The sequence below is a fragment of the Cygnus olor genome, chromosome 14 (genome assembly GCF_009769625.2).
Source record: "Cygnus olor isolate bCygOlo1 chromosome 14, bCygOlo1.pri.v2, whole genome shotgun sequence".
Classification (NCBI taxonomy): domain Eukaryota; kingdom Metazoa; phylum Chordata; class Aves; order Anseriformes; family Anatidae; genus Cygnus; species Cygnus olor.
In genome coordinates, this window is record NC_049182.1 from 14,070,752 (window position 1) to 14,089,784 (window position 19,033).

The 19,033-nt window shown below is 42.6% G+C and overlaps 1 protein-coding gene across 1 annotated transcript; it reads right to left on the bottom strand.

Moving 5' to 3' along the window:
* Nucleotides 1-1,804: 1,804 nt before the first annotated feature.
* NPM1 (nucleophosmin 1) lies at nt 1,805-14,407 on the bottom strand. The gene is made up of 11 exons (XM_040573437.1): nt 14,247-14,407; nt 13,623-13,702; nt 10,828-10,947; nt 9,918-10,011; nt 8,952-9,055; nt 8,527-8,588; nt 8,086-8,140; nt 6,764-6,853; nt 5,736-5,837; nt 3,118-3,192; nt 1,805-2,158 (listed from the first exon to the last, which is right to left on the bottom strand). Exons 1-11 carry the CDS (start codon nt 14,308-14,310, stop codon nt 2,120-2,122), a joined length of 885 nt encoding a protein of 294 aa, XP_040429371.1. The 5' UTR covers nt 14,311-14,407; the 3' UTR covers nt 1,805-2,119.
* Between the last annotated feature and the right edge of the window lie 4,626 nt (nt 14,408-19,033).

A 19,033-nucleotide genomic window follows, 5' to 3' on the forward strand; every position in this document is an offset into this window, starting at 1 on the left:
TCTTGCTAAAATTACTGTACAATTTTCATATGTTTCAGCCAAAATTGAGGGCAATTTTGCTTAAATGAGCCTGTCTGTGCCATTAGCTCTATTTCACTAGGGAAATTTGCTCTCACTTGTGCGCATGACATCATCTATTGACATAACCCCACCGAAAGAGGCATTTCAAACGCTCATGCTCTGCCATTTCACATGCTGCAATTATAGTCAAGCTTAAATGCATCTTTGACACTAGGCTTGCACTGTGGTTTAGCTTCCCTACCATGCACAGTGCTTGGCTTCATTTTTCCCAAAGGAAGCTTTTGCTTCCAGACAGTTGCATCTGCTTCCATTGCACCCAGAATCTCCACTATAGAAATGAGTTTTTGTAATAGTAAACTAAATGTTTTCATGGACAATTTTACAAATTAAACGATATATTCTGCTTCTAGAACAACTTGAACACCCTGTAACAGATCCCATGCCCAGCTAGCACAACCCAACATTTTGTTTCAGCCATGTGGTACAAAGGCAACCTCTGTAGGACCCCAACTGTTCAAGTCCTTCAGGCAGAAAAAATCCTCAAACTGCTAAGACCTGCTTTAATGCCTTTCAGTTCTCAAATTTAAGATTTCTGCTGCAAAAAATAAGAAGTTGCATTAATTCTCACACATAGCAAGGATTAAATCAAGCTTAATAGTTACAACTGTTTAAGTGTTTATTAAGTATCGTTTAGATCTTCATACCATTACTGCAGTTACTACACAGATAAAGCATTCAAGCACCTGAAGCAATACAGCACTTAGACACAAGCTTTGAGGACAAGTTCACAATGCCAGGCATATCATCGACGCTTTCCTTCCTCCCTTCACGCAGAAGTACCTTTATACCTTGGCATTTCTACTTTGTATGACAGTAAGAACACCCAACAAATAATTTTAAATCAACCTCATAGTATCCTTAGGATCAAAACCAAAAATACCTAGTAAGGCTCTATTTTGCAATCTCAGCTACTTTAAAGGACATTTCCTGCTTAGAAAGTTTCATCATGATATTTACTCTGAGAATTATTTTCCCCCAAAGGCCGATGTTAGAAGTTGTACAGAAATTGCCCCACTTAAACTGAAGGATTAAGCTGCACAGCCATTATCTGGAGTACCTCTGAAAATGATCTGAGTGGGTAACTGACGCAGCCTACCTGCCCATCTGAGCTTTTGGGATTTGCAGTCTTCAAAGACTGGAGATTAGCCCTCCCCATTCCCAGGAATTTATCCACTGGTCACTGATCTACCTCAGTGTGAGTTCTCTAGGCACACCCTTCAGCACTGAAGCTTTCTCCTCCACAGAACCCTTACCCCAGTCATTAAGTGAGACAACCTCAGAGACTGTAGCCCCTCAGAGGAACAGCACTGCCAGCAATTCCCAAATCAAAAGCATTACATTTTACAAGAGGAATCACAAGCCCTACAAATTTAGTTGTTAGAGAAAAACCATAAACCAAAGAGCAATGAAGCAGGTCAGAAACTGAGATGCAGGAAGGGCTGTTTTATGCAATTATATAATTAGTGGTCACTTCCAGACAAGAATAAAGTCCCGCTTACCACCTAGTCTTCTCACCAAGCCGAATGCTCAGTAGCTGTAAAACTCATGCAATTGGAATAGCTGTTTTTGAAGTTGACAACACTGATGACAAAGTTGACTGATGCGTACTTGCTAAAGAGAAGTAGCTAAAATACTTCGTAGTTCCTACAAGAACTTTAAAACCCTGTTATCTTCCGCACTGAGTATGCAGACTACCCCAACCCATAAAAAGAAACGATAGTACTTTATTAAAATACTAAATTTTATTTTTTTTCCACGTACATTTAGTCTTTCCACCATTTCCATTTGTCTGACCACCACCACCACCATGCCTTATCAAAACATTCCATACATACTTAAAACGAAGCTGAGGGTGGAGTCCCATCTTTAAAAACTAAACAGGCATTTTGGACAACACATTCTTGGCAAGGTAATCTGGATGACATTTATCAGACACTGTAGGGAAAGCTCTTTCAGCATTTGTAAAAAGGACAGCCAAATAATGGTTACAGAAGTAAGACTGCAGATTTTAATGAACTGTTTAAACTGTTTTCTTTTCTTACAGAGTCTGTCTCCACTGCCAGAGAGCTTGAATGACCTGGAAGCGTACACAAAAAAGTTAGTAATTGAAATCTATTTTTATTATTTTCAAGTTTACTATCTCCACTTACTCTATAAAATACTAACATTAAATTACAAAAAAAAATGCATTTCTTTCAGAGAAAATTAAGTTGAAAGCAACACACTAGCTCCTTCTGCTAAAAGACTGTTATTCACTCAGTTGCAATAGTAAGAATTCAGTGAAGGTAAGAGGATGGGTGTGGACCAGCTAGGCAAATATTGGCTGAACTCTGCCTACCCTGGCTAATGTCAGACCAACTCCAGTAGCTGAGGCTAACTGCTTTCAAACATTCTTTCGAGAACCTATCAATTTGTCTATCAGACAAGTTTACTCTGAACCACTGAAGGAAGCAGGAAAGCATAAGGAATTCTGTCACTGGAAGAAAGTCTTAACTTACAGGAATTTTGATAGGGAAATCTAAGACACATTTTAACCTAGTACATGTTGAGTAATAACTAATTCAGAAACTTGCTTCCTGATACCACCTTTTGGCTTGCCCTCTTACAAGAGTTCAGTTGACTTTGGGAGAAAACGCAGCAAGAAAGCCATAAGATCAATTGCAAAACAGTTCCCCCTCCCAGACACCCTCCCCAACAAAAGGCTGAACAGCAGACTGGCCTAGGTGGCCAACTTCAGCAGCAAGGAAAACCACAGCTCATTTCCTTAGCCAATATGGTGCCAAAAGGAAAATTCTGTGGGTTTAGTAAGCAAGAGATAATTTACCAACCATATAAAAGCTGGAAAAATGTAATAAAATATTAGCTTTCTCATCTTAGCCAACTAAACCCTTAAAACCGTTCCCATTTATTTAATTTGAAGTATTGTTCGTGGTTTGTAACCCTTTGAAACAGTCCAAAGCTTGTAAAGATTAAGAAGTGGAAAAGTCAGGTTATAAAAGTTTTTGGATTTTATCAAGTTTCAATAAATTTAGTTACCTTCTGGTCCTCCGTCCTGAAACAATTCTTAACATAGTTGGCGAATTTGGGTTCCAGCTTAGGAAGGGAAGAACCCTATTTTGAAAAAAATAAACTTTAGCGTATGCAGGCCATTTCATCATTCCAACAAACAACTCCGACAAAGCTTAAATCCTTTGCAATACAAGTGGAATTTTACCAAACTCAACTTGCAACATCCAAAACCAATCAAACCATTTTTTAGAAGTTTGCTTTTCTACGGTACCCAGGTATTTCTCAAAGCAGCATGTGCCTACACACTGAAATGCCCGTACAAGCATCGTTGCTCATGCTCCAAAACACAACAGCAAGCAGGTTGTAGTCAACATTCCTGTGCTTTTCAGATCAACTAGAACTAATTCCACATTTAAGGATTCCTACTGCAGGGTGCAACTTGCAACACATATCTGCTTTAGCTCTTCTCCCAAGCAAAAATTTAAGTCGTCTCCCACCTACATTCCCTCCACCAAACCCCTTAAGTCTCATTCTGATACAACAGTTCTAAGAATTTAATGAACTGAGACATTTTCTTTTCACCTCTGAAACTGTCTTTGTATGTACTCAAACATACAAAACAGATTGAGTAACTCACGATCTAGGTTCATCCTCACACCTCCCATCTCCAGGGAAGATACAGCACAGTATAATTATCTTCTCACATGCACCATGAGCAATTCTTCAGGTACATCAGTTCAAGTATCTAGCTAACTATGACAGTACACTTAGCAGGTTGCAGAAGATGGCAATTTTATGTTCAAGGGATACAAAGCTACTCTAAGATTATGTGAAAATGAGATACTACAAACAAAAAGCTTGTATTTGGACAAAGTCTTACCTACCAAGTACTGACACTTTTCTATTAGCTTGCTGACATTACTTACTGGAGCGGACCCCCCTGAATTAAATTAATAAAAGCTATTTTTGAAGCTGTTAACTTGCTGGCTGTTACAGCAAAAGCCACACAAACCTTTTGCCTTACTAAGGCAAACTAACAGCATCTTGGAAAGCCTTAAAGCTGCCTGCTATTGCTTCTACGGTATTTGTGCCTACACAGCACTTCCCAGTAAAAACTTCTCAGCAATGAGAAGTGTAACCTACAGCTACCTGCCAGTTAACTGGTGCGTATCCTTCCTTCCAAAGGGACATCTCTGCCTACCGTGAATAGCTAAGCCCCTTCTGCCTACACTGCAGAAACACTGATCATTGCTCCTCCGTGAGTCATGCACGAAAACCACCCTAACGCCCATCTGATCCAAGAGGTTAGCTTGACCTAGCAGAATGATACCATCCATCACCATCAGGTTCACAATTTAGGGATAGGCATTTCTATCCCAATTAAGTGTCATATATCAGTCGTTGCTTAAGTGTCGTACATCAGTGTCACCATATATCACTCTGCACCTACTATATACACCTAAACCCTTTTTGCTGTATTTCACATTTGCAGGACAAAACTGCCTTAAAGCTTTAAGAATCTAAACCCAAGATAAACCTAATGCTTCCATGATCATCAGAGGGCTGAAGCACCTCTCCTCTGAAGACGGGCTGAGAGAGCTGGAGCTGTTTGGCTGGGAGAAGAGAAGGCTCCAGGGAGACCTTACAGCGGCATTCCAGTGCCTAAAGGGGCTACAAGAAAGCTGGGGAGCAACTCTTTGTCAAGGAGTGTAGTGACAGGACAAGACGTAATGGCTTTAACCAAGAATGTAGATTTAGATGAGCTATCAGGAAGAAACTCTTTACGCTCAGAGGGTGATGAGGCACTGGAACAAGGTTGCCCAAAAAAGCTGTGGATGCCCCAGGCCAGGTTGGATGAAGATGTCCCTGCCCGTGGCAGGGGGGTTGGAACTGGCTGATCTTTAGGGTACCTTACAACCAAAACCATCCTGTGATTCTAATTCTTTAGATGACTTGAATGCCTGCATAAGGAAAAAACAGTTCTTCTCAGACCAAACTAAAACCAGAACTCTTTGTAGCACTGACATCAGCGCAGGCTTTAGCTTTGTCCAAAAATAAATTTCCAACAAAGAGTTTGGATCAGTCACGTGCTCTTTCTGCAATTCTGAGTCAATGAAGAAAAAACACAACAGTAGCACAGTGTACATGTCAGATCCCCACTACCACCTATTCTGCAGTAAAACTTTGTTTGTACTGTACTGCACACCTAGAGAGCACACATATCCAAATCTGGCTGAGGAAAGAATTGCTATTACCCTCTACACTTTTACCCAGCCAACCTACAGACAGAGCACTTCTACTAAAATGCAGTTCTTTTAATCACAAGCACCTATCTCCCCCTTCTGGAAGTTACAAAGCCTTACAGGCTGCACAGTTCAGTCACGTCACGCCCCCCATCACCACAAACTAGGACACTTCACTAACTTCACCTATTGGTAGAATAACAATTTGTTATTTGTTCCTTTCCTTGTGAGTACCAATGCTCGTCTTTGTCCAAAGTGAGTTTTCATTTCTGAGCTTCAACATCAATATACTCTGCTAACAAGATTGCAAGCAGTGACATGCAAACATTTCTTAACAACATTCTTCTGCTGCACAAGTATTATAAATAAAGCTTATGAAACCTGAAGTTTTAGAAGACTCACCTTGTCTATGGAGGCTTGCATTTTTGCTTTAATCTCCTCTAATGACAGAGGGACTTTTGGTGTTTTTGGAGTTAGAGATTTATCCTTCTTGGAATCTGGAGTCTGAAAGGTATTGTTAGAAAACTGCTTATTAAGCTGCTTAGTACACAAAATCAATTTTTCTGAAAACAAAAATCTTTGTTTTTAATACAAGAACTAGCTATCACAGACATTTCAGATCGTTTTCAACAAGTCACAGAAAAAGTTGTGTTTCCAAAACATTCTTCAAAGAAAATGTAAAGAATGCTAAGTTAGGAATTTAACTGCAGTTATCATCTTATGCTTCTGGGCACACATCAACACAGCTGTTTCTCCCAACACAAATGAAACTGAAAACAGGCCAAACATTCAGTGATTTCAAGTTTGCTCCGCAACTGCAGCCAGATTCAATTCATACTTTAAAAAAGGTACATAGCCACAGTGCTTTCCAGGTGCTATGCTGCTGTCCATCCCATACTAATTTCTGTACTGACCTTCCCTGTAAACTTATTCGAGTACACACAGGAAGGAAAAGCTGCATAAGGAAGCTTGACAACTACAGAACTGAAGAAAACTTTCAGCTCTTACACAGATCAGTTTCCGAACCTAAGGTATTATTAAGCCACAAAAGCAGCACTGCTGGGACAAGGTAGGCAGCAAACTAGAACCAAAAGTGAGACTCCTTAATAGCAAGGGTCTCCTGTTGTACTGCAGTTGAGCATTGGACCAACACTCTTGTGGAAGCAGGTACCCAAAAAAATATACACTAGCCATTTAAACAATTGGATTGCTAACATTCATGAGGGACAGCACAGCTGATTACAAGTATCAGCTGTTGTAGTTGTATAGGCAGTTTTACTGAACAGTTTCACAAGGCAACACAATGCAACGAAGCAACAGCATGGTTCCTATTCATTCAAAAACTTAGGATTAGTACATTTTGTTTCTGGTAAGCAAGGAAACTAGCTTCCACAGTAGAACAAGCATTTGACTCATTTGCCTTCACTCACTTTTGTTTTGGATGCTGGTGTGGACGGCTTAGAGTCTTTTCCATTTTGCTTTGCTTTCTGCATATTTTTTCCCGAAGGCTCACGGACAGGCTGAAAAGAAAGCATTCAAGCTTATTTGTCATGAGAAACTGCTGTTATGCTCGTTAACATAATACTAAAGACTCTATGACAAATACATACTATTTAACCTCAAGCAAAAAGGCACCCTTGTTTCCCGCGCAGTATGATCAGTGCCTCCTATTTGAGCATAAATAGCTTATGCAACAGAAACTCAAGTGACAAACCGCTGGTCCAACACAATACAGAACATAGTCAAGGCAATTTTGTTATGATGCCATACAACTATGTGGGAGTTTATTTTCCACACATTTATATAATTATCTAAGGGGGTGTGTAAGACCATAGAGTTTTTTGGGCAGAGATGGTGCAAGGCTTGAGTGCTTTTTTTTTTTTTTATAAAATAAATTCTAGATGTCACTGCAAGCCTAAGATCTGACCAGAACTACTTGTTATTTGTAACACAATCATTAGCTCTTCTCTGGTATGTTATACAGAAATCTTGTCCAGGATGTGCAAAGGCAATGCCATACACGGATTTAAGAATGGGATCTTGTATTCCTATATAATCAAGGGACCATTTCCTTCAGTCACGCTAGACTTGATTCTATAGCCGGAAACTTGCAGTCAAACACAATCTTCACCAGAACTTAAGCTACCCTGCACTATTACCTAAAGAAATTCATCAGGAGAAAGAAGCATTTAGCGAAATAAAACATTAAATGTTTGTTTCCAAGAATGTCAATATGCAATTGTAAGTCTTTAAAAAAATTACCATCTTTCATCTCTAGAACTGCGGAATTGTCTTACTTTGTTTTACCACCAGATGGCACTCAAGGGCTGATGTAATTTCACATTCAAGCACTGGGCTGCCTGAAGCAAGTCTTTTCCTATAGGCTCACACGGTTTAGAACTTTTTTTAACTGAGAAAAAGTCACCAAGACCTTTCTCACAGCATGCAGGACTAACTAAAATGGCAGAGCACAATCCACATGTATCAACAGGATTTTATACATAAAACCACAACAGCCTGACTATTGCATGTGGGTATACGTGGACAGTTAAGAAGCACCCAGCCACTCCTCTGTAACAAAGTAAGAAATCAGATGCCTATTCACATCAAATTCATGAGAGTTAATTAACACCTATTAAAAAGGTGCGAGTACTTGTCCCTCCTGTCCAGATGAACTGTCCATCTGGCATTAGCACATAAAGAGGGGTCACTATGTCTACATTCAATAGATACACACAAACATGCCACTTACTTTCTTCATTGGTGTTTTGATCTCTTCCTCATCATCATCCAAGTCGTCCTCATCACTAGAATTAGAAAGCAGTCACTCATCATAACTTGTTTTAACACATGACAAGGTGTTAGGCCAAATAATCTTTGTACTGTTCAAGTATTTAAAGGTAGTCCCTTTGTTTCAGTACTCAATGTGTGAATCTTAGGGCTTTGCAGTAGTACTAAAGAAATTCTAAATTTACTCGAAGTTACTGAGCTACAGGAAACAAAGTTTCCAAACCCATTATTACATATTTGAATAATACTGATTCAGGTTACATTGTGGAGATAAATTTGAGCTCATTTTTGGTAGCTAAGACCAAGAAGTAGCTTCCTCACTTAACATCTAGTTATGTCACTCAACTCATTCTTGAAGTTATCCCTGTATTTCAAAATACGTGATCAAAACAAAAATACGTACTCATCCTCCTCATCATCATCTTCATCATCATCTTCATCATCTTCTGATAGTTTTGCTTTTTTCTTAAAAAAAAAAAAAAAGGATTTTAAGGATTTACATTACAGTGTTTCAACAGAAGCTCAAACTCTTGCAGCACACTGGCGTTTATTCCAAAATCTGCACATATCGAGTTACTTCAGTGGTCAAAGTTTCTACAGAAGTAGCCTTCATATTAGCCTATTCAGCAAAGCTTTGAAAACAATCTGTAGCTAATACATCCTGTAACTTAATACTTTTCAAGATCTAAGTGCAAAATAACCGCGCCCCCCAGAAATGTCAGACCATCTATTAAGTAAATCACTGCAAATGATCTAACCACTCACTCCTAGGCAGAATAAATACCAAACCAAAAGAAAATTTTGCAGACCAACAAATTAGAAGTATACCTGTGGTGTTTTAGCTCCTCCTCCACTTGCTGGTCTCTTTGTTGAGGCATTCACAATTTTTGTATCTTCCTCCTCATCCTCTGATTCTGGTTCTTCCTCTAATGCTGATAAAACGATGGCAACATGTAAAATACCCACCTCATTTAACAATAGGGAAAACAAGATTACTAGTAAAACAGATTATCACCCACAACTAAGTAAGGCCTTCTTGGGATGCTGAATACAATTGAGCAAGCTTCCTATCAGCACTAAGAACTAAGGCCAGAAGCTTTTCCAGCTGACTGGGTGCAGATACTACTACACCAAAATCCAAGAATGGATAAAAGATACCCATATGCTGCAACACTCATCTCAAAAAAAGCCATAGGAAGGTAAGTGCAAGTACTTCTCCATATGCAGGACATATTTAAGAATTTCTAGAAAGACCAGTTTCAAGACAGTTCTATAAAGGAAAAGGCTTGGTTTATTCTTTACTGAAAAAACAAACCACAGAAATAATTCACAGAGAGCCTTCTCGAACTCTAAGGAAAGGAGAAAGCTCCCATATGGGGAACAGCAGTGCCCATTTTTAAGGGGAGCAATTAGAACCCAAATTGAGAGGCTGACAAACTCCCCTTATCCATACAAAAAGGAGGCAAGAAAGTATATAGAAGTATTTCTCTCAACTCCTTTGCCCTCAGTTACTTCAGGCTTCTGAAGACAAGTCAATGCATTGCTCGAGATACCAGATACACCTCTGAAGTTCTGGTGGTGCTGACAGTAAGGTCTCAGGGCTCTGCCCCAATGCAATTCAGGCTCAAGCATGGAAACCTTCCAACAGCAATGCTTTATGCACATGACACTGCTACAACATAGCATGCTGACCAGCTGTAACATGCATGTTGACTTCAGGAACATGTAAAAAGCCTTTGTTTTGCAAATTAATGAACGTTAGTTTTGAAGATCAGCAACCAGAACAATACATACCTACAAGATGTTGACCGCTGACATAAACAGGCCCAGAACCGCATTTCAACCTCAAGGTGACTGGTGGTGTGATCTCAAAGCCGCCTAGTGAAACCTAGGTAAACGAAAAAAGCATTAACTATGGAAGGTGAGGTGTGTGTAACAGGCAATCCATTCAAACAAAACCAACAGCACCAACATCTGGAGATTCCAATGGTAATACAGCAATTACAAGTTTCAAACTGGCAGAATATTCCAGAAGTGTTTCGAGTCTAAGTGCCACAACAGGGTTGGAGTTACAACAGTCACGGCATATCATAATTAAATCACGCTTTTCAAAACCAGACCAATCCATGTTTCTGTACATCATTGCAGTAATGATAATTTTAAGATCAACCATCACACCTGCCCCCAGCATTGTGCAGTTCCACTTGCACAACATCAACAACCCTGATTCAAATTACATTCCAGATGGCAAGAATCAAAGGAAGGTGCTTTTAATTCCACAGAAGGCAGCAATCATCTTTACAATCTTATAAGAATTTCTGATCTGAAGGAAAAAGTAGATTTTCTCATCCCAGGCTCCAAGAAAGCAACATGGACTAGAGATGCACCCACTTGCAAATACATACATTTGTATACACGGAGATGACACGCACAATTAATATAGCTTCTTTAAAAATGCGTAATTTGAACCGAAGTCTATCATCTCCAGGTGACTAGAACAAGTCTGCTAGGTGCAAAAAGATACATATCCATTTAGCTTGTATTCATGGCACGTGCCAAAGGTGACACTTCTCTGAACCCACTGACTATGCCTCACTACATCACTTGCAGATCATTACAATCCAGACAACCTAAACCTTTACTAACTTGTCCTTCTCACCTGAGACCCAATTTGTAACAAATGCTTCCTTGCTCATTTACTTACTGTAGGCTGCACAGACATTTTCAGAGACGCCAGTACTACTTTAATAGGGTTGCCTTCATAGTCCAATGCTTCTGCTTCTACAACGTGTAATTCGTCTTTGGCTCCAGCCCCTAAAGTAACCTGTGAAGCAAAGAACAGTACACATACTGAGAATCTCAAATACTCAAAGACTCTTAGAGTACATTCACTGTTCTGTGACTCAAGACTGATGTCTGTGATTCTGAATGCTAATGACTGAGTTGCACTCCTCCCCCAGCCAGTAACCTCTTTCCCCGTAACACTGGTGCTTACACGGTGTGATTGCAGACAATTGCTTTTGATGAAAACACAGTAAAGCTTTCTGGGGGGTCAGCGCTAAGTCCAGCCAGCACTGGAGCCGGTACAGAGGAAGAAGCACAAATAGATGACTAGAGAAACAGAATCAATTACTTTCATTCCCAGAGTATCACAGCCTCAAACCTTACCTTTTTCCTGCCATGTTTCATCTGCCAAATCTTTCACCGCATCACCTACACTATGCACTTCAACTCTGAGGAGGAGGTAAGTTTTATATAGCTGCTGAGCTCAATGGTATTTTTTAGGCAGGAGCCTTCTGTATTCATTCATCAAGGACAGAGCTGCTGTCCCAGCATATTTCAAAACTCAAGTTCCTCTATTCCTTACACCAACTACAACAATGGCACGTTCTGAAGACCCAAAATCATAGCTGAAGGGAGGCAAACAAATGACAGACATGGGACAGACCTAAACTTCCCGTTTTCTTAACCTCTGAGTCAGCATTACATGCAAGAGCTCTGAAAACCAAGAATTCTCTCAAGTATTACCATTATTCCTGAGACAAGTTAACAAGGCTCTCTCTGTGCCCTTTTCCAATGGGAATGAAAAGAAAGCTTCCCACCCCCCCATGGAAGATGTGGGTGTAAACACTTCAGGCTGACAGGGGCACACTCAAGTTCCCATTCTCTAAGAGCTGTGTTTTAGTCAAGTTATCATGATCCAGAGAAGGCTTATCAGACTGAAGACTGAGAAATAAGATACAGAAGTCACTAATCCTGGCAAGTTTTGTTACTGTAAATTTGAATAGGGGAAATTGGTGCTCTGATGTCATCTCTCAAATGCGTTAGTACCAAAACGAATCACTCCGCTGGTGGGTTTACCCACCGTGACACGAGTTTCATTTAAGAACTTGCCCCCAACCCCAGTTACCCTTGTCATTTGCACAGCTCAAGTAATACTGTGGCACCTGTTTGCTTACTGAGTGGCCGGCAAGTAGCTTTTCTTGGGCTTTGCCTTCTGCACTGGAGAGACACACAACTGCAGTAAGTAGGCAATGAAGTGGTGACCACCCTGCTTTATCTCCGCTTTCATTAATAAGAGCAGACATGTAAATCTGTCCCCATACCACTTTCTACCTCTACATGCATCATCAGTCCCGCTTCCCCTTTCACTTTTACTCTTTTTTTCTCCTCACTTTTCTGCATCTCCTACCTACACCCCTTGCATGACATGTGTCAGCCCTTGTTCACCTAGTCTGTTATCATGTGCACAGATCACAGGCACAGGGCTCACTAGCTTCATGTTTCATCTCCCAGTAACTCCTTACTCTGCTTGCCATGGTATTTTTTGTTGTCAGATGCTTCTTAGAGCTTCCAAACTTCCTAAGATATTTCCACTTCGTTGCTTCTTATTTCAACCCCCATAACTCCTGTGGACAATCTCGTCTTTAAAAGACGGGTTTTTGAAGGAGACTTCTTTCCAGACAACCCTAAAAACTAAGTACTGATAAACATTCAATCTGGTTCACCCTCAGTGAAGGATGTACACTCAATCAGGAGATGCTATCAATAACTTCCCAAATCAGAATCTGTGGATAAAGCCATACAATTAACTGTCACTCTACAATTAACTGTCACTCACACTGACACACTTAATCTGCATTAGGAACCTTCAGGTGTGAGAATTGCCACATGAACTTGCCCTGCCTATACTTTACTAATCATCCTTCCCTCAAAATAAACTTTAAAAGGTTACCAATTAAGTACAAATTAGTCACTGTCAAGGCTGCAATTTTCATAAAATGCAAGGACTGAAGACATGTAATTTACAAGACTAATGTGTAAATGAAAGCATTGTAAGCATTGTTTTAAGTTGTGCCTTGGACAAGGCTAGCACCCAAGTCTCCCACAGGAAGCAATTCCCAATTCTAAAGCTCTTCTGTCATCAGGCTATATCTTTGTGCTTAAATAAACGAAAAAGCACAGAAACACTACAACTCAAACTCCTTGCCTGTGAAGTTGTGGCATCTTGTGCTTACGCTAACCATAACAAAACATGCTCAGCCTAGGGCAAAGGCCTTGACATGCTGTGTCTTGCTTGCTGGGGCAGTAAAAGATTTAAGGACACATTATTTGCTGTTTGCAGAAAGGAAAAAAAGCACTGGAGTTTTATCTGGGAAATGTACAGAAAAGCTTTACAAAATAGTTTCCATACTCTACTGAAGGATGTCCATCTATGATTAAAATAATTCTCCCCTTGTGCTCCTGCAGCATCTGAACCATTACCTTAGATTTGTCAGTGTGTATACTCCAGCCTTTAACATTTTCAGCAAACACTTACTAACCTGCTGTGAATTAATTTTTAAGCTTTTTCAGCCTTATATCACTTACTATAAAGCATACAATATCAGTGGACGTTTTTGCTACGCTTATCACAACAGGGAACGAATTTACACATTAAACACACTTCTCACAAGAACACCCACCAGTACTTCAGCTTAAAAAACACATAGTACTTGCCGTTCTCAAAGACAGCTGATGCTCGTTTTCTTCATCATCTACTTTGAACTTGTACTCCTTATCTGCTTTAAGCTCGCAACCTGCGAAGAAACCACCGAGCAATGAGCACGGTGTGACATGAGCACGGTATGCTATTCACGGGCAGGTACCCGCCGCCCATTACCCCGCATCCCGCCGCTCCAAGGCTCCCCCTCTCCACGAACCGCCCCCCCCAGCCCCACCACGTGCGGCGGGGAAGGCCGCGGCCTGGTGCCGAGCACCGACCCGACCCCGGGAGCGCCCCGTGGCAGCAGCGATCCCCCCCGGGGCAGAGCAGCGCAGAGCCGTGCTCCCCCCCCACGTGCTCCCCACGCGCGGCCGGGCCGGGCGCGGAACAAAGCCGCCACGTGCCCGCCACGTGGGGCGCGCGCGGCGGCGGCGAGCGCGCGCGAGTGGCGGGAACAGCGCCACGCGCCCCCTCCCTCCCTTCACTTCCCCCCCCCTCCCCTCCCAGCTCCCCCCTCCCTCACTCTCCCTCCCCCCACTGAGGCGCCCCCAGGCCGCGGCCCGCGCCAGGCCCCGCGCTGCCCGGACGAGCGGAGGAGCCCGGCGGCGGGGGGCCGGATCCCGGCGGGCAGCCGTTACCGAAGAGGAAGGTCTGGGGGCGCAGCGGGCCCATGCTCTCCATGTCCATGGCGCTGTCCTCCATCTTGTCGGCCTGCAGGCGGGGGGAGCGCAGCGGAGCGATGCGTGCGGCGCGGCGGGCAGACGCGCACTAAAGGAAGCCGCGCGCCCGCCCCCCTCCCAGATATAGCTCGCGAGATCTCGCGAGAGCCGCGCCGCGGCCACGCCCCCGCCGGGCGATACCGCGCGTGCGCAGTCCCGACCCCCGGCCTAACGGTGTCGGGGGGGGTCGGGAGCGTGGCCGTGGGGCGGCCTCAAAATGGAGGAAGCGCTGAGGGGGCTCTGGCCGTCATCGCACAGGGGCTGATCCGGACAGCGGAGAGGCCTCGGTGCTGCAAACTAGATGGTTTAAAGCTAATAAAGATAAATACACCTTACCTGAGCACCCCCCCCTCAAACTCTGAACATACAGCCTCAGAGCACAAGCCCCTCCGTTAATTTGAAATGTGTAATTCACATCCATAACATCTGTATTCACATTCATAAAGTAGGAAATTTAATTCTATTACCAAGTGAGACAAACAAGCGATACAGTGGCAAAGTGAATCTAACCCACCAAAATGCACCATTCACCTTGCTCCCCCCACAGAGCTCACCCCCTCTTTCAAAAAGAGTAAATGGAGTTCTACAATATGTTTAGCTTATTTTCTAGAGTGAAGTCTCATATTTTAGTGCAAAACTCAATTAGTTTTCCAAAGATGAGGTTCCTTGAGCCCTGGGTTTAACAAGATACATCCCCCTACAATCCTGTTAACATTAAAGCAGATTGCTGAGGTTTTGTCAGGTGGATTGCCACAGGCTGACTCAAATACAATAATAGTAAAATTGACTTGTGTGCGAAAACAAGGTAGAGGAATAAATAGTGTGGCTTGCTATGTGAGTGAGGGTGGGAGACTTGCACCCTTGTACAGACATAACACCTTGATGGATGTCAAGTCAAAAAAGAGGAGTTTTGCACTTCTTCATTTTGAACCTGGTCTCAGCTCCTGTGGAAGCTCTGTAAGCACTGTGTGCTGCGCACCAGCTCTGTTACTCCAGTGGACACATATGGGGACATTGCGGGTTAGGGACCACAATCAGCTCTTTGGAAAATATGTTCATGTCAGGAAAAAAAGTAACTGCATCGGGGCAAAGACATTAAGCCAGATGCTGGGCTTGTGCTGAGAACAGTGAGGGGCATGGAGACTTGTGCTGTTACAGTGGGTACGGGGCACTGCATTTTGCTTCAGCCCATATTCTGTACTTCCCTTCACACATTCTTTGTTAGAAGCAGTATTTTCCCACCTGCTGTGCCTTTGTTTCCTAACACCGCTCATTCGTACCCTACGGTCACATTTTCTATGCAGAACAGTTTTTGCCTCTGGATGTGACAAACCATGAATGCCCATAAGGAAACTGGAGGTCACAATTAAGAGAACATAAGGGATCCTGAGTATGTAATAGCTCATTCTGTGAACCTGGAAATGCAGAACTACCTAAAATACCACAAATCTGGTACAAATAAGAATTAACTAGTAGGTCTGCATGCAAGAAGATCTGCATCTGTTTTCCATTATAATGCTAAATCTAAGAGCTTGATAAAAGACGTTAACTTCAAGAGAAAATAAAGATGGGTGTTTCAAAGCATATGCTTTGCTCCAAGTAAATGTAAGACAAGAGTAGTGTCTAACCTTATCATTTCATTAATTGTCCATGGGCAGATAGATGCCAAACAAAAACTGAGACGAGTGTGCAGTTTCTTTAAACTGGTAACAAAGCCTGATTGCTCTGGAAGGACCAGAAGTTGTCAGGAGATGGAGGAAGTTTTCTAGGACAGTACAGGCTTTTCTACATCTTTCCTAAGCTCCTGCCCCGGTGCTAGACCATGGTAGTCTTCGTGATTTTTGCAGACAGAACTGCCACACCAAAGATGCAGTGGTGCCACTCCTTTTCCTCTGAGTAACAATTTTTCGAGTAAAGCTTTGATTATCAGAAACCTGAGATTAAAGCCAGGAAGTGAACTCAGAACAGAGAGAACTTCTAGCCCTCATAACTGTGCAGAAAAACTTCAATCTTAGGACACTCAAGTATCAGAGAGGAAACGAGCAGCCTGCGACCAGCTGAGCTGAGGAAGGCTGGCTTCCTTCAAGTGGGTGTCCATAGCTTGTGTCTGACAAGGTGGCAGCTCCCCCACAAACTTCCTTCATCATCAGAGTACTGAAAATCATTCTGTGTGGTTCCTCTGGTGTCTAAGGATGAGTTCACATTTTTTGGGTGGGCAGGAACCAGGGGAGGCAGGGAAAGAAAGTCTCCTGTCCTCCCCAGCCAGTCTTACACACGTGTAACAGTATTTGAGCCCTCTGCTAAGCATGCCTGAAATTCATCTGCAGTCACTTCTTGGTGTAAGGGCAGAGTGATCACACAAGCAACATGAACATCCTTTCCAATTTACTGCACTCAAAATCTCCGTAGGACACCAGAGAAGGAACAGTGTTTCATTTTCTAACTTCTGGCTTTGTTCATTTCTCATGATCTTTAAGAAGCAATTCCTTTGAAGGATGACCTTTAAAATGTAGGTAAAGAGTGGCAGCTTGGCAGTGCAGGACAGGGAAGACAGGCACAGGGATCTGTGAAGCAGCAGAGGAAGGAAAACCCATTGAGTATGGTGGCCAGCGTCACTGGCAGAACAAAGGCATCATTAATTGATCAGGCATTTCAGCCAAGGTGAGCTGTACAGATACAGATAAGACATTTGTTTGATTTGGCTCGAAAATAGGAACTAGTATCAAAATCTAAAATGAAGTTTTGGCACGACCCTAATGACAAGCAGTCTGGAGTGGGAAGGGGAATTCTACGTGGTCATAGTGAAAGAGGCTGCAGCTGTTTGCACGAACACTTACCTGATGTAAAGCCAATGGGAGTACCTGGCTGCTTGTCAAAACCACAACTTGCTCCATGCAGCACTCAGCAGCTCACAACGCAGGCTGTGCTTGCAGAAGTCCACACAGTCCTGCCGAAGGGAAGCGGTGCAGCCACAGCATGTTCCTCTTCGTACAGAGTTGCTTTTAATTCAATTACAGTCTTCCATTACCGAGGAAATAAATGTGGGAGGAAACAAAGGACAGACACAGAGAAGCAAAACACGGGTAGCAAGTCGGAGATATATGCTTACTGCATCTCGTTTGGCTCCACAGGGCTTTAGAAGGGCTGTCATATATCATGACATTTATTATTTCTGCCATGTACTAGGATGAGAAGTCCATTACAATATCGATCATTTTACTCTGCTCAACTCTATGCCATCTAATACTCACATAGCTGAAAAAGCTTACAAGTGATTTAGAAATAGCTGCACAGGGAGAAGTGAGGAAGAAATCAGAGTCAACATGGTTTCCCTTAATGGAATTCTCTTTTTAGTAAGCTTTTACAAAACTTAGGAAATTGCATTTTAAACATTGTTAAAGCCATAGCACGGTTGCATTCAAGCAATCAGAAGCTACGGACATGATAAAGGTTTTCTATGCAATCTTAATTTAGACACTGCCATGATGATACAACCTTCAGTTCCCTTGCTGACACATAACCCTCCACAGAGCTCCTCCTCCTTTCAGCGGTCAATAATTCCTAGCCCAGAGAACTCCAGAAGAAATTCTTAAAAGGCATCAAAACACTTACCCTTCCTTGACATCAAAAGGTTTGGCTTTCAAACCCGAAAATCCCTGTGGTTCCAGTGAACCCGGAGTAACTGCAGTAATGAGACCGGGTGGCACAGGGGGAGCACAAGCAATACCTGGCAGCAGGACATGTTCCAGCGCTGCAGCAGCAGTGAGGACAGAGCTGTCCTGTAGCTGCAGATCATCTCGGTGCCTCTCAGCCTTACCTGGCTGTATTCCTTCTTACCTGCAGTCTTCATTTTACCTCTGAGCCTGCCATGGGTGGCACCAGAAGTTTTCTTCATCCTCCTTCTTTAACGTACTGTCTGCCCCAGCCCCAGCTTCTCTGGTATCTCATTATTTATGCAGAGCAACCTGAAGGTTTGCGTCAGAAGATCCTTCAGCTCTGGAGAATGCTGCACTCTGGGACTGAAGCCAAGAGCGGCTGGTGACCAGGTCAGCGTGCTAATGACAGGGTGTGCTGGTGTTGCTCCATCTCTTCTGTGTTCTTACACATAGCTTTCAAGGGATCCTTCTTATGTAGGGCCGTATTCCAGAGATTCACCCCTATAAGGGAGGAATGACAGACAAGCCAGGATGTCCACGAGGAAGGCTCTCAGGTGGCACAAACTCGCACAGATAGATTACACTGGGTGCTAGCATCACAACAGTAGAACATGAGCTAGGCTGAGCTTTCTCCTTATTTATTTCTTTATTAAGTACTCTAAAAGCTGTAACAACAGATGCAGGGTCTAAATATTTGGTATGAATGACCAAGCCTTGAGTATGGGATGATTAGCTCTAATCTAAAAATAACATATCCAGCACCTAAATTAAGGTCCCTTTAAATAAAAAGACATAAAACTGTACAGTTCTTTTTTCTGTGTGTACAGCTTAGGCTCAGATATGGCTCTACTCATGCCCAAATGGATGGCATGGCCCTAGGTTTCAGCTGGTTGTTTGTAATACTGAAGAGTAAAAGTTAGATTCTTGGGGTGACTTGGGCCATACCAGCAATATAGACACCTTCATACGTTCTGGGATCAGGGCTCTGAGTGACACAGGAGCTAGACAGTGGAGTACCTGGGTTAGCAGGGCCACGCTTTGGGGAAGGAT

Coding starts and splice junctions, on each gene's coding strand:
- NPM1 (XM_040573437.1), bottom strand. CDS start 14,310: ATGGAGGACAGCGCCATGGACATGGAGAGCATGGGCCCGCTGCGCCCC. Junction 8,589..8,951: donor GAGGAGCTAAAACACCACAG/GTATACTTCTAA, acceptor TTTTTTTTTAAG/AAAAAAGCAAAACTATCAGA. Junction 8,141..8,526: donor GATGATGATGAGGAGGATGA/GTACGTATTTTT, acceptor TTCTAATTCTAG/TGATGAGGACGACTTGGATG.